Source organism: Rattus norvegicus, chromosome 9 (genome assembly GCF_036323735.1).
Source record: "Rattus norvegicus strain BN/NHsdMcwi chromosome 9, GRCr8, whole genome shotgun sequence".
Taxonomy (NCBI): domain Eukaryota; kingdom Metazoa; phylum Chordata; class Mammalia; order Rodentia; family Muridae; genus Rattus; species Rattus norvegicus.
Genome location: NC_086027.1, coordinates 114,109,577 through 114,123,161, shown reverse-complemented (window position 1 = coordinate 114,123,161; position 13,585 = coordinate 114,109,577). Strand labels below are relative to the sequence as shown.

At 48.6% G+C, this 13,585-nt stretch overlaps 1 protein-coding gene across 6 annotated transcripts in view; it reads left to right on the top strand.

The window, feature by feature from the left end:
- Positions 1 to 13,585, top strand: part of Ptprm (protein tyrosine phosphatase, receptor type, M) — a 704,621-nt gene that overhangs the window by 667,839 nt on the left and 23,197 nt on the right. For 3 of the 6 annotated variants that reach the window (XM_063266818.1, XM_039083119.2, XM_063266821.1), the window contains 5 exons: positions 6,519 to 6,635; positions 7,295 to 7,345; positions 11,227 to 11,381; positions 11,560 to 11,695; positions 13,339 to 13,488. In XM_063266818.1, coding sequence (XP_063122888.1) covers positions 6,519 to 6,635; positions 7,295 to 7,345; positions 11,227 to 11,381; positions 11,560 to 11,695; positions 13,339 to 13,488 — 609 coding nt within the window. The remainder of the gene's footprint in view (positions 1 to 6,518; positions 6,636 to 7,294; positions 7,346 to 11,226; positions 11,382 to 11,559; positions 11,696 to 13,338; positions 13,489 to 13,585) is intronic. The other 3 variants (NM_001168632.1, XM_063266820.1, XM_039083125.2) reach the window with 1 other exon arrangement.

Here is a 13,585-nt window from a genome sequence, read left to right as displayed (position 1 = left end):
TTGGCTTTTAACCCAAAGGGATAAAATCCCCAGGGAAAGCACTTTGATCACTGAGCCTGCCTTGTGATCCACCTCAAGTTAGATTTGCTGATTGGACGCGTCTTCTCGTGAACGTTACAATCATAGCTCATTCCTCTGTGTCCGCAGAGAGACCTAGCTCGGATTCTGCTTGTCACTGGCTTTAAGACTTGTCCAAATGGTCAACCAGAATGACCTGGGAATTCCATGTCCTAAGCTAAGACATTAGCTGAGGGCTTTGCCCCACCGGGGCCATGACGTTGAAATGCTGATCTCATAAGACTTTGCATCTGCCTGTCTATTGGTTCAAGTTAGGCATTTGTAAAATATGAATGCAGAATTAATGTTCAGGGGCAGTCTCTGCCTTCCTCATAGAAGAAACTATGGATAGAGACCAGCTTGGGTCCTTGCAAATCGTTCTCTCTAGCAAACCAGTAAGGGCTGTCTGTATAGAAGCCACAGTGACCTTACATCTGAGGGTTTGCGAACTCTCTTTGTAACTCCAGCTGTTTCTTTAAGTTGCCTCCCAAGAACACAGACACTTTTCCTAATTCCCAGATAGGAGTTGGGAACATTTCATCCACCACATGATCCAGTATCTGCCAGGACATACGGGAAGAGGCGGAACAGGCCTGTGACTTGCACCAGGTCACAAATCTAAAGTATGAGCTCATCAAGGTGATGACTGTCAGAGATCTACCTCGTGCCTCTCCAGGAAGATACCTCACTAATGCACTTTGGAGCCTGAGTTTATGCTAATAATGCTGCTGTTGCTCAGAAGACGTCTAAGTGCTTCTTAAGGTATATTCAGAGTGTGTGACATGTTTTTACTGAGCTCCCTCCTTGGCCAGAATTGAACTGTGGGTATTGCTAAATGCCAAAGCCCCCTTTCTTGAACAGGCCCATAACAAAGCAGTCAGAATGGAAATGTCTCTTGACAGCCTACCAAAGCTGGCTTATGCTACTCTCTGGATCAACTGAACAAATTACTAGAGAAGAGCTAGATAGGAAACCAGTAGCTGTGATCTGACCACGAAGGCTTTACACAGAAGCCCCGGTGGATGAAAGGGAGATGTCTTTATGTTACGACGCTCTTCCCCCAAACTAAAGCTCTAGATGCACTCCTCGGTAACACCTGACTTACTGTCCATTCTTGAAGTCTTCAAGTGCCCCACCACCATGTGAATCGAGCCTGGAAGGAAGAAGCCAGCCCCCGTCCCTTATACACTTATATACAAGTATACCACCCTTATCGGCATATGTGACACGTTTTAGGATGAGTGGTGATCAAATGAGACTTACATATAAATGTCTATAGCATAGCCGTGATCTTGGCTGGGCCTAGCGGCTTCTGCCTATATTCCCAGCGCTCAGGAACGTGATGAGTTTGAGGCCAGCCTGAACTACATGGCAGATTGTAAGACCTTGGACCATATCACATGACCTTGCCTCAAATAAGAGAAAGGAGACAGAAGAGGGGAAGAGAGATCTTATACATGAAAAACCAGCCGAGAGGCATGGGCGGGAAGTTAGCAGCTTGAAATCTACGGGAAAAGTCGACAGTGGCTTCAGAACATACTCTCCTCCTTCCCATCCTGCCTCTTCGGCCTCACCTAGACAGGGCAGCTAAAACCAGTTTATCCTTCCTACTCTTATATGCTCCTGAAGCCAAACCCTAACAAAACCTAAGAAAGCTACACTCCCTGAGGTCTACCCTCCCACACAGCCCTACAGCTTGACTGGGGGCCTGGCCTACCCAGGGAGTTCATCATTTACCCTATCCCTGTCTTCTTCATAGAAGGAACTAGGACCAAAGAGGCTGGCCGGGGCCCATGCAACCTGTTTTCCTCCCTAAGCTCCCATGTGAGATGACAACTCCCAGAACATCTCACCGAAACCAGTAAGGGCTCTCTGTGTGGGAGCTGCAGTGACCTTGCAAATGAGGGTCTGCAAACTGTCTTTGTGACTCCAGCTGCTCCCTTTACATTGCCTCCTGAAAATACAGAAACTTTCCCCTAATTCCTGCTGGAAACACATCCAAGCCATACAGTAGGAGACTGGACAGGCCAGCCTTTCTCCTCTGCGTCATCTTGTTTCTGGGGAGAATAGTTTACAGGAGCGAACAGAAGCAGCACAGACGTCTCCCCTCTCCTCCCATCATAAACCTCGGCTGTCACTGCTCAAGACTCTCTCCTTCTCTTCCTAAATATCCCGCTTCGTCTTCCCAGGCTCCACAAACTCCTGTTGTCACCTAGGGTCCAGAGTTTAAACTCGTCCCTTAAGAAGGATTACCATTTCCGGGGTCTTGCCGTCAACTGGACTCTTGTCTAGACATGTTTATCATGTCCAGCAATTTCCAGGCTCATCTGTGCTTGGGACCACGCGGAAAGCACCCGGAAATTATGGTTGCTTCTGTCCCAGCCCAGAAATAGAGAGAGAGAGAGAGAGAGAGAGAGAGAGAGAGAGAGAGAGAGAGAGAGCGCGCCTGGAATGTGACCTGGGCTTTAGGGTCTCTTTAAACATGCCTTCCAGCTGATTCTAATGTGTTGGCACATTTAAAACCGCTACCCTCGTCTTAGGATGCTCTGGGTAAGAATCATCAGCATCCCCTCCTGACAGATGCAGAACCTGAGTTTGCATAAGCAAGCTGCCAGGCCTTCTTCCAACTCCTGCCAGCCAGGCCCTGCTGTCTGGTTGGGCTGCAGAAGTCCCTCTTTCCAGCACGGGCTTCAGGCCAAAGTGCTTATTGGAAGAGCCAATTCTTCAGATGCTCGAGTTTGTTGAGAATCACCACAAGGAGTTCTGGTGTGCACTAGAGTTTGGGACTCTCATTGTAACCCTGTCAGGGTGCACTCAAGGTCAAGATGAGGTACTCCCAGGCTCAGGGGAAGTCGCTCTAACCCCAGCGGTGTTATGACCTTAATAAGCATGGGACTGTCTCGAGCTGTGAGTTAAAAAGGACCCTCATTAACGACATCTCCCAGTACGTTCAGGGTCCTCACAGTCTCACGCTTTCTGTGTTTTAAGTTAGTGAATTTTAAAGCCAAAGTTGAAGACTCCTTGGGAATAGAGACTACTTCTCTCCCGCAGCCGAGTATGGGAATGAGCAGGCAGTGGGGCCCAGTGCCCTCTGCTTGATGAATGGCCTGGTAGAATCTGCATAGGGCACCAAAGTAATCAAAGGACCCTGGAAGTGGCCTCGTTTCCATGCCGGAAGCTGTTGCCATGCATGATGAAGATGTGTAGAAGCTATGCAGGCACCCTCAGGCTGCAGGAGACAGCTGGCTCGGCACAGGATCAAACAGGAGCGTCGGGTTATGTGAGGCTGGGGATCCAGCAGGTGTCTCATAAAGCCTTGGTTTCAACATCTCTGTATGCAGAGTCAGAGCCAGGAGGTGGCCACAAGCCCCTCGTGCTATGGTTGTACAAAGTCGCCATCCCTGGTGAGACATGCTTCCTTTCCTGTTCCTTTTTCTTTGAGCCAAATAATAACTTGACACGGATCCAAGCAGTTAAAAAGATACTTAGGAGAGCTCAATTTAGAAAGATTCTTAGTAGGCTGAAACAGATGTGGTGAGCCATTTCAAGATACTCTGGGAGATGAGTTGGGGGGGACCGGATTCTAAACAGTCCCTCTGCCTTTTCCAGACCCGCCCTGACAGGTGCTGGTGTACAACATCCGAGGTGCCCTGGACACCTCTACGCTTCTGTTTTCTTAGCTGCCTCTGGATTAGAGCATCCAAGTGGCTCTGGGTCAGCTCCCAACCATACATTTCAGAAGAGGACACTGTCGTTCACTGGAGAGCAGCTGCACCCGTTCCCCGCCAGTGTGGCTATAGTGGAAGGAAGCTCTTGACTTTGGAGCTTCCACGGGAACTGGACATGGTCTAGCATAGAGGTTCCTGTTGCCCACCTACAGGTGGAGGCATCCCAGTGCCTCTTACAAGTTCTGATCTCCAGAAAACCGTGCTGTAGAACTGGGTCCGAGGTCAGATGCGATCTGAGCTGGCACGTGGGAACTGTCCAGAGAAGAGACTCTGACCCTCAGTCCATGCTGGCAGGCCTTCGCTCCTTGACCCCAAGGCATCGAAGGCCCCGCGTTCTTCGTATTTATTAAAATTCCCAGGCAGAGAGGGAAAGGAGTCTAAAATAGATGAACTAGGATACACCAGATAGGGTGGTTTCATTAGGTAAAAGATCCCTGGTTTAACACAGGTTGCAGGTGCACTGTCTGTCTGTCTGTCTGTCTGTCTCTGTATGTGTGTGGGGGGTGTAGGAGGGTGTGGGTGTGTGGGGGGGGTGGTTATTGTTCTCTTGTACTTTCCACAGAAATACACTTTTACTTGTGTTCCGTCCAGTTACTCCAATTTAAAAGCACACGTTCATACTGTATTTGTAGCTTCACCCACTACCTCCTGCTCTCCTAATGGAAGACACGGGGAGTAAAGGTGAGCGCATTGTGTATATTAACATCCCCGTTAACCACCACGGACATTCTACAAATGAAACCGTGGTCCCCCTCAAGTTAGAGACCTCTGCATACACACCCTCTGATCAGACAGACTTGGCATCTACAAAAGAAGAATTGCCGGTCTCTTTCAATCTTGGGTATTCTTGGTATCTTTTGGATATTCATGACAAATATCTACTATAGGTGCAGTAGATAGCACCTTCTGGTAATGTCACAGATTGCATTTCCAGGCAAAGGTCACGTAGGGGGGTTCCCAGGGTCAATTTAGAACAGCATGGGATCAAGCCCATCTTTGTGCCCTGCTCCACTTGCCTCAGACTCTGCTCTCTATATTGTCAACTCAGCTTAATAAGGATTATCTTGAACTTATATAGAGAGTTGCAAACATTTAGAGGCAGCCAGGGTCCTGGCTAGCCACAAACCACGCTGTAAACATTAGTGAGACGCAGATGTTTGCCTTCTGAAAAGTCCTCTCAGCCTGTAATCCTTCCTGAAATCTTTCCCAGTCTGGGATTTTCTTTCTTAAACTGACCCTATGTCCGTCTCCATGATATGCAGCCCTGTGTAGTCCTTGCATATGTATCGTGTGCAGGGCATCACCTCCAGGTACTGCAGGATCTGAGAAATAGGCAAAATAACCCCTTTCCCACTGGCCAGCAATAACCAGGCATTTAAAGGATCTCATCCTCGCCACAAAAAATTCTTCTTGGGAACCAAAGAGAGTTCACATCTGTGGGTAAAAGTCTTGGGTAGGGATGGGATGGTGTAACATCTAACATGTGCATTAAAGAGTGGAGGCAGGGCATCACCTGGGAGGAAACGGGTTGAGAGACCATTCTAGACAGACAAGATGGTTTTTGGATCACAGTCTCTTTTGGGATTAGATTAGATGTTTGTCCTTGAATATGATTGTAGATTAGACTGAAAACGCAAGTTGTGGCCAGATTTTTTTAAGTCGCTTACACCCCAGATATGAGACCATCTCGTCAATCTCACAGACAGCGCTGGCCCAAGACAGAGTTGGGGGAAGGGCACCTCTAACTGGGAGGTGGTGTCTAGATCTTGTCTGTGAGGAACATCCCTGCAAGAAGACCCCAGAGTCCAAACTTAGATTGCGTCAGAGGGAATATAAAGGAAAGGAATTGTGGGGGGGAGGCATTTTGGAGAGTCCATGGAGTTCACGAGAGCATAAAGAGAAAGCGAGGTCATTCCATTTGCAGGAAAACAGAGGCAACCAGAGGGCACCATGTTAAGTGAAATGAGCCAGACTCAGAAAGACAAATACCATGCAGTCTCATAAACATGGAGATTAGATTTGCAATCATACATTGTATATGTATATTAGTATATGTATATGATATGTGGGGGGGGGACTAGAGAGAAAGGAGCAGGAGGAGCTCACAAAGGAGGTAGAAAGTAGAGAAGAGGAGGGCACGCATCTAATAGAAACAGAAAGGGCACTAGCTGGGGTCAGGAAGGAAACCAGCCCCAAGCAGGAGGGAGTGCGGAGGGACGACACACATGAACAGAGCATACGACACGTATGTATGAAGGGGTCAGGATGAAACCCTCTAATCTCTGTTCTGACCTGAAACAATTGAAAAAGACAGACGTCCCTGGTGACCGTAAGCACCAGAGCAAGAGTCTGTGAGTCTGGTGCCGTTAGTTTTGACGTTCCTCCCCCCTCCCCCCCTCGCGCACTTGCTTCGTCATTAGTGTTGAGTCAGATTTTCCATCCAATCCCCAGAAAAACCCTTAGCCACTTTCTGAAACTTAAGAGCCAAGAAGACTAAAATTTGCAAATGTTCTCTGTGGTTTGTTTAGGCCATTTCCCCCGAGTAGGGAGAGATGGGAAGTGAAGGTTTCCTGTAATGGGGTAAGACCAGGCAGGTGGTGCTAAAAGCAACAACAAAGTTGCTTTGGGGTGACTCACTCGTGTGTGCAAATTCACCCTGTAAATCACAGTGTGGCCCCCTCATCGAGGGAACTAAGTAAAAAGCTAAACCCACAATCTTTGTGTTCCTTGAAGGTGAAATGCTGCAAATACTGGCCGGACGACACGGAGATCTATAAAGACATAAAAGTCACGCTAATAGACACAGAGCTGCTGGCAGAATATGTGATAAGAACCTTTGCCGTGGAGAAGGTAAGCGCAGAAGCCGGCCGAGCCTCAGTAGCTTATCTAGGGTCAGGCCTGAAGGCAGGCAGGCTCCAGCACTTCCGCAAGACTGCGTCTCGCCCTCTGATTACGTAACAGCCCAGCTCCATCCTTCCTGCAGGCCATTCCCATTTCATGGCAATCTGTGCTTTTCGACTAAGCCCAGAGATAACGCCTACCACACTACCTTCACTTTAACCTGGCTGGTCTTTCCCCATTTCTCTTTCTTGATTCATAAAGCAAAGCTTTCCACATTTAGAGAGACGCCTTCCCAGCTCCATAAGTGTATCTCCTGTTGAACGTCCACTTGTGTTTCCTGAAACTGAGTTGACACAAACACTGAGACACAGGTCTGGTCCATGGTGCTCCCGGAATCCCTCCCTAAGGCCCAAAGTCCAAGAGACTGAAGGGTCCTCAGAGTGGCAGCGATCTCCCTGGGAGCCCACGTGCGGGAGCTCTGTCAGTCAGTCAGTCACGGGCACTCTTGCATGAGCCCCCACCCCTTCATATCCACTCACACTTCGCTCTCAGCCCTGTGCATCGATTCTGCGTCACCTCATCCCATAGGCATGGCTAGGGCTGCTTCTCTGGGAAGCACTGTAGGCCATGACAGGACTCTCCTTGTCCCCTTCTTTCTGCTGACATAGGGTGGGGCCGGAGGTGAAGCAAACTGCAGTCCGTCCAGAGAAGTGCCACAGGTATGCTGTGGGGAAGGTGGAGGTGACTGAGAGACACTCTGCCCTGCAGAGGCCCACGGGCTGTCCTGTCAAGGCCTGCACAGCTGCTGCTCTGAAATTATCAGTTTATCAGGAACGGGTTGCTCTCACTCAGCCAATGGCAGCAGACCCCTCCCAAGGCCAGGCTATGTATGCCAGACTGCTGGCCTCTTAGCTCCTGGCCCTTCTCCTGAGTCTACATTGCCACTGCATCTAAATGCAATTTTTTTTGGAACAACAGGGGCATCTCTGGGGAATAAGGAAGTTGCAGGATCTGCCTATTGTCAAATTCACAGTGATGGTGGGGCTGCCATTCCTAGTTTGAAAATCCAAATTTACGGCAAGTCTCCCAAAGCAAGGAAGGCTTTACTTTAATCTGTTTCAGGTACTATTGAGCTTCTTTCTCCTATACCCTGCCTCTCTCTGTCTCTGTCTCTGTCTCTGTCTCTGTCTCTCTCTGTCTCTGTCTCTCTCTCTCTCTCTCTCTCTCTCCCCCCTCCCTCCCTCCCTCCCTCTTGTCTCTTTCTCTGTGTCTCTGTCTGTCTCTCTGTGTCTCTGTCTGCCTCTCTCTTCTCTCTTCTCTCATAAGCAAGAGAGAGAGGCTTGGAGACTTCAAAGAGTGTAAAGTAGTTCTGGTTGGCTCAATTCTTCAAGTTCTAAACCTCACACTTTGATGTTGAAATTTTCTTTCTTCCTTCTCAGACAGGACTGTGAAAGAAAAGCACTTGCAGGATTTCTGCATGGCTCTTGGCAAGAGCACTCATGAATAAACTGCATTAGAACAGATAGCAATAAAAGACCCTCCGTATTTTTTTGCTAAGCCACTGCTTAAACATGAAGTTCTTTGAACAACAGTCAGCCCTCTAATGAGCTGCAAGTGCACCCGGGTTGTCAGAGCAAGGGTCGGTTTGTTTCTCTGCTCTGCGTTTAACCTTTTACGGTGCCTGCTACATGCCCAGGTGCACAGAAATGCTCCTCAGACACCCAGGTGTTCTAATCACGAGGCGACCAGCGAAGAGATGGCGTAGGGAGGAGACCTGTTAACCATTTTCAGACTGGGCAATTGGAGTCTTTAAGAAAGAAAACCCTGTCGTTTAACGTCTGTAGAACACTTTTGGACTTTGAAACTCTCGCATTAAAGGAGAAAGGAAAAGAGGTGGTTATATACGGGCTTTGCGTTCTTGCAATTCTGTTTTGGGAGCAGGATGTAGCAAGAGACCTAAAGGTGAGAGGATAGATTTGGACTCTTATGCAGAGCAGTCCAAAAGCCATAGCCTGAGGTTGGTGACTCCCTAGTTTGCATCTGATGGTCTCCATCTCTTTCCCACATACCGCATGGTTTTACGTAGCATATAATACAGCGTGATGGCACGCTGACATGACAACCCCAAGGTCCCCACAGACCCAGACCTTGTCTGACTTGGCAGAATTGAAGCTGAAAGTGGCCAGCCTCTCCTCTGTGCCTTTGAGAAACCCTGAGACTCTGAGACAGCAAGAGGAATAATATCCCCTGTCTCAAAGACAGACAGACGCACACTTCAGCCAGTCATTCCACAGACCTAGAATAAACCCACGTTGGGATAGGCACAGTGGTCTGATGTGGAGTCTCCCCTCCCATTATACGGCGTGAAAACATTAAATGATTTAGACAGTTTTTTATACAGTGTTAATGTTTTCTAATGAAAACTAAAGAAATGAGGTAATTAACATCCAGCTAGGAAATACTCAGGCTGCCATTGCTGGTTGCTCCTGTTTCCCCCAGGAGACTCAGTTGTTCACCTACAGGAAGGATCGTTGTATCAGAAGTAACTTCCTTTGCTCACCTTGGCAGGAACAAGTAGATTAGAAGGTTGAGCTCCATTGTGGGAACAGGTTTTCAGGATACTTGAAGCTGCCATGTCCCTTGCTATGAAAATCGGCCATAAAGGCATTAGTTGGGAGCCCACGTCATGATGGGTGTCAGTCACCCTGGGGCTGAAACCAAGCATATAAAAACCTCATCCCCTCCCACCGGGAGGACATAGCATTCATTGCCAGAGCTGTTGCAGAGTCTCAGGGTGTTTGCACGTCACTGACCAAATCGCTGATCATAATTCCAGGGGAGCGAGCGCGCTAAGCTTTGGAAGGGTGAGAGCGACTTGCCTGTCTTCTGATGGTGTCTTTGGAGCTGGCCAAACATTATTTTCGGTGATGAGAAAATTTGGCTCTTAACTACCTGGTGCCATTCTCTGGTCCCCTGGGGCCTGGTTAGCTCACTGCACTGTGAGTCCTGGCTAAAGTAAACAACAGGATTTCCACAGGAAATAGAGCTTTGGCATTGGTAGTCACTGTGTGAGAGATACATTAGCACATTAATAGCAAATGGCCAACGAGTCTCATTGAAAGTCTGCACTTTCTTCCCTCCCCCAGCCTTTCCAAGCCCCTAGTAATAGGGAATTTATTCCTCATTCGCTAAACATTTGGGAATCATTGGTAGAGAATCTGGTAAGGTCCAGGCATGTTCATCTGTAAAATGTTAATAAAAACCAAAGCAAGGATCAGATAGGAGGACACAGGATAGCCATTGGATCCCAGATTTACTTGTAGCCTTGGTTTTAAAAGTAATTTTGTTGTTGTTGTTTTTTCAAACATACCTTGGGGCCGGGGAGAGGGCTCAGTGGGTAAGGAAGCCTGCTGTGAAAGCAAGCAGACCTAGGTTGAGATTCAGGGCATCCACTTAAAAATGTGAGCCTATCACTGCAGTACTGAGAGAACAGAGAGACCCTGAGAACTTCCTGGCCATCCACAGGATCCGAACCCTTGGGTTCAGGCTCAGTGAGAGAACCTGTCTCAAAACAGACAGAAAGTGAACACCAGAGGGAAATGCTCAGCGTCCCTATCTGGCCTCCCTCCATACATGTGTGCCCACACATGTGCCTGAGTCCTCCATACATGTGTGCCTATGCATGTTCGTAGGTAGCTGCACACACATGTGCCCAGAAATGCCACATGGTGGCTTATAACCATCCTTAGCTCCACTTCCAGGAGATTTGTCCCCTGTTCTGAACCTCTGTGAGCAACAGCACGCTTGAGTGTGTGCGGACAAAACACCCATGCATATAAAAATAATCTTTTTAAAAGATTAAGAAGAGCAAATTAAAAGCCAAAGTAAGCATAAAGTCTCTTCCCTTTTGCCCCCTTTAGCTCAGTGTGAGGCAGCGCCCTGCCTTCCACTCACTGGTCAAACAGAATCCCAGTAAAAGTACTTCTTGACCCTCATGCTTTCTGACAAGCCTGCTTCCACAGAGGAAACAGCCACTTGAAGACAGAATGAGGCACCTTCATATTTCCATAGCTCTGTTCCCATAACCCTTGAAGTATTTATAGTCGCAGAATTGCTAGCATCTGAAGGAACAGGCTGCACGTTTGCTTAAACAAAAGGGAGAGGCCTAACTGAGCCACAGATGAAAACACATTGGACAGGGGTTCTAGCTGATTCTTCCCGCAAACATGCCCCAATTGCTGACGGTGTACACGCACCATGTGAGCACCGGGAGCCAGGACAAGGGTCCTAACATTCCAGTGGCCACCGATGAGCAGCTTTTAACACAGTCTGCTTTGTACAAAAAGACTTCCAAAGAGCCAGAGAGACCCATTCATCTCCAGAATTGCATATGTCCATTAGCACGACCCCCCTAGACACCACCTCCCCTTTCATGCCTAGAAACCACCTCATGTCCTAAACCTACCAGACTGCATAGTACAGCTCCAAAGGTCCTTCTTCCCCAGCCCCTAACTCGCTCACAGAAGCATCGCACCCCTGCTCACACTGGCCCTTCCTTTCCTCTGTTCTCCCCACTGCTGCTGCTGACCACGGACTTCAGAGAGGTATTCATGAAATACGAGAGATCAGACAGTTCCACTTCACTGGCTGGCCGGATCACGGCGTCCCCTACCACGCCACCGGCCTGCTGGGTTTCGTCCGGCAGGTCAAATCCAAGAGCCCACCCAACGCAGGCCCACTGGTGGTACACTGCAGGTAAGGAGAGCTCTCCGGTGCTTCCTCATGGATGCACCGTGAACCGGTTCTGGCTACGGGGTTTCATGGAGAGTCTAAGAAAATGTACTAGAAGTGAATTAGTGGTTCACAGTGAAGAAGCTAGAAGCCTGCGGTTGCCCTTCCCCTTGGCTGACAGACTCCCCTCTCCCCCGAGCAGTGCCGGCGCCGGGAGGACAGGCTGCTTCATCGTCATCGATATCATGTTGGACATGGCAGAAAGGGAAGGCGTGGTAGACATCTACAACTGTGTCAGAGAGCTTCGGTCCAGGAGAGTCAACATGGTGCAGACAGAGGTACTGCTCCTGGCCCTCCATCCCATAGCTGAGCACCCGTTGTCCATCCTGCGTACCTACCTCCTTGGGCAAGAGAAGCGTGCCAACTGTTTCTACCAAATTCCCTAGGAGAGCAGTGCTGTACTTGCCAACTCCTGATTCCTCCATGCGTCCCATCCCCTCCCTCCTTCCTTCCTCCATCCTTCCTCCATCCTTCTTTCGGTCTGCCTTTTCAAAAACAAACAAAAAGGGACTTCTAAAGTTATAGCTCTGGTGCCAAGAGTTTTCCGGGTACGGGAATCCGTAGCCATCAACCTACATTCGCACAGTCGCCTGTGCCGAGGGACCCAGAGGAGCGTCTTCATTAGGCATTCGGGCTTCCTGCCCTGCTCCTGTTCAGTCTGCCTCTTAAATTAGCTGAGAAGCAGAGCAAGTCAGCTCCTGAGAATAGTGGGGCGTCTGCCAGGCCACCTCAGGGTAATCTCCTCCATATAACACCAGAGAGAAACAGCTCTCACTGCCGCCTGGCATCATGGGACTTTGCCCAATTTGTGGTGTTCTGTACCAATTAGTAACACTTAAAGTCGAAATGCGAGGTATAGCAAGAAGTTGACATTTCTAAAGCGTATATCCTGGACCTCGGGCATAGAACCTAGGGCCATGAGGACAGCTCATGAAGCTGACTGGAGAGCAATTGAATAGCCCTGTGTAGCCCTGTGTTCAGTTACACACCGAAGCTTACGAGGGAGCCCTTTAGGGACCTCAGCAGGCACGAGAAAGCCAGAAGTCAAAGGGGTTCCTTCCGTGTCTCTTCTCTTTAGACTAGGGGCTTATTTCAAAACACAATGGTGATTAACCTTTTACACTCAATGCTTTGACAATTGATCAAGTATTAAAACGCCCATCTTCTCACTTTATCTTCCTTATGCCAGGATGTTATAGAAAATAATGATAAGAAAGCCTTTAAAATTTTGTATAATTGAAGATCAATAATAAAGATGCTGAAACTTAATTAATTCTAGGGAGAGTCCCCGCCAAGTCACAACTAGAGGAATAATTTTTACGCGTGTTTATTGATGTGGTCATGGGGACCAAGTCCAGGGGCTCGCACCTGTGAGACAAGTTGTCAGCCATGGAGCTACGCTCACAGTTCTAGAGAACCCGCACGTATAAGAGCTATATTCTCGACTTATCAGAGCTTTGATAATGATCAGAACCAGAACCAGTAATCAATGGTTCAAAATAAGTTCTGCCTCACAGTTACAACTGTGTCTGGGGCGTGATTGAGTTTCCCCAGACCATTTTTATATTGTAAACTTGATTAGGAAATTCCTCCAACGTCAACCAAGTCATGCTCACTCCCCGTCTGAATTTGAGTTCCAAATTCACAGGATTGGAAATTAAAGATTTTACTACTGTCCCGCCTGCTCTAATTGGTCTGTGGAATATTATTCATCTTCCTAGTCTCGAATACCAGCTGTCAGGAGCACGGCCATGATGCTGGGCAACCCAGTCCCCTGGCTCAAGGGCCTCATTGTCCTTGCTTCTCTGTTGAGGATGTGCCCTCTCAGCTTGGTGACAACACGCCATTCCCCTCCTTCTCCAGCCCTCTGGGCTCATCTTCGGTTCTCCCCATCAGTAACTAAGTCCATCTGCCTCTTCAGGAGCAGTACGTCTTCATCCACGATGCCATCCTGGAAGCCTGCCTTTGTGGAGACACCTCCATCCCTGCTTCCCAAGTCAGGTCTCTGTATTACGACATGAACAAACTGGACCCACAGACAAACTCAAGCCAAATTAAAGAGGAATTCCGGGTAAGTGTGGATCCAGGCAGTGCAGGGCAGGGAGACTGGTAGGGTCTGACTTTCCCTCTTTAGGAAAGCTCCTGAAGTAGGCCCTTGAACCAACACA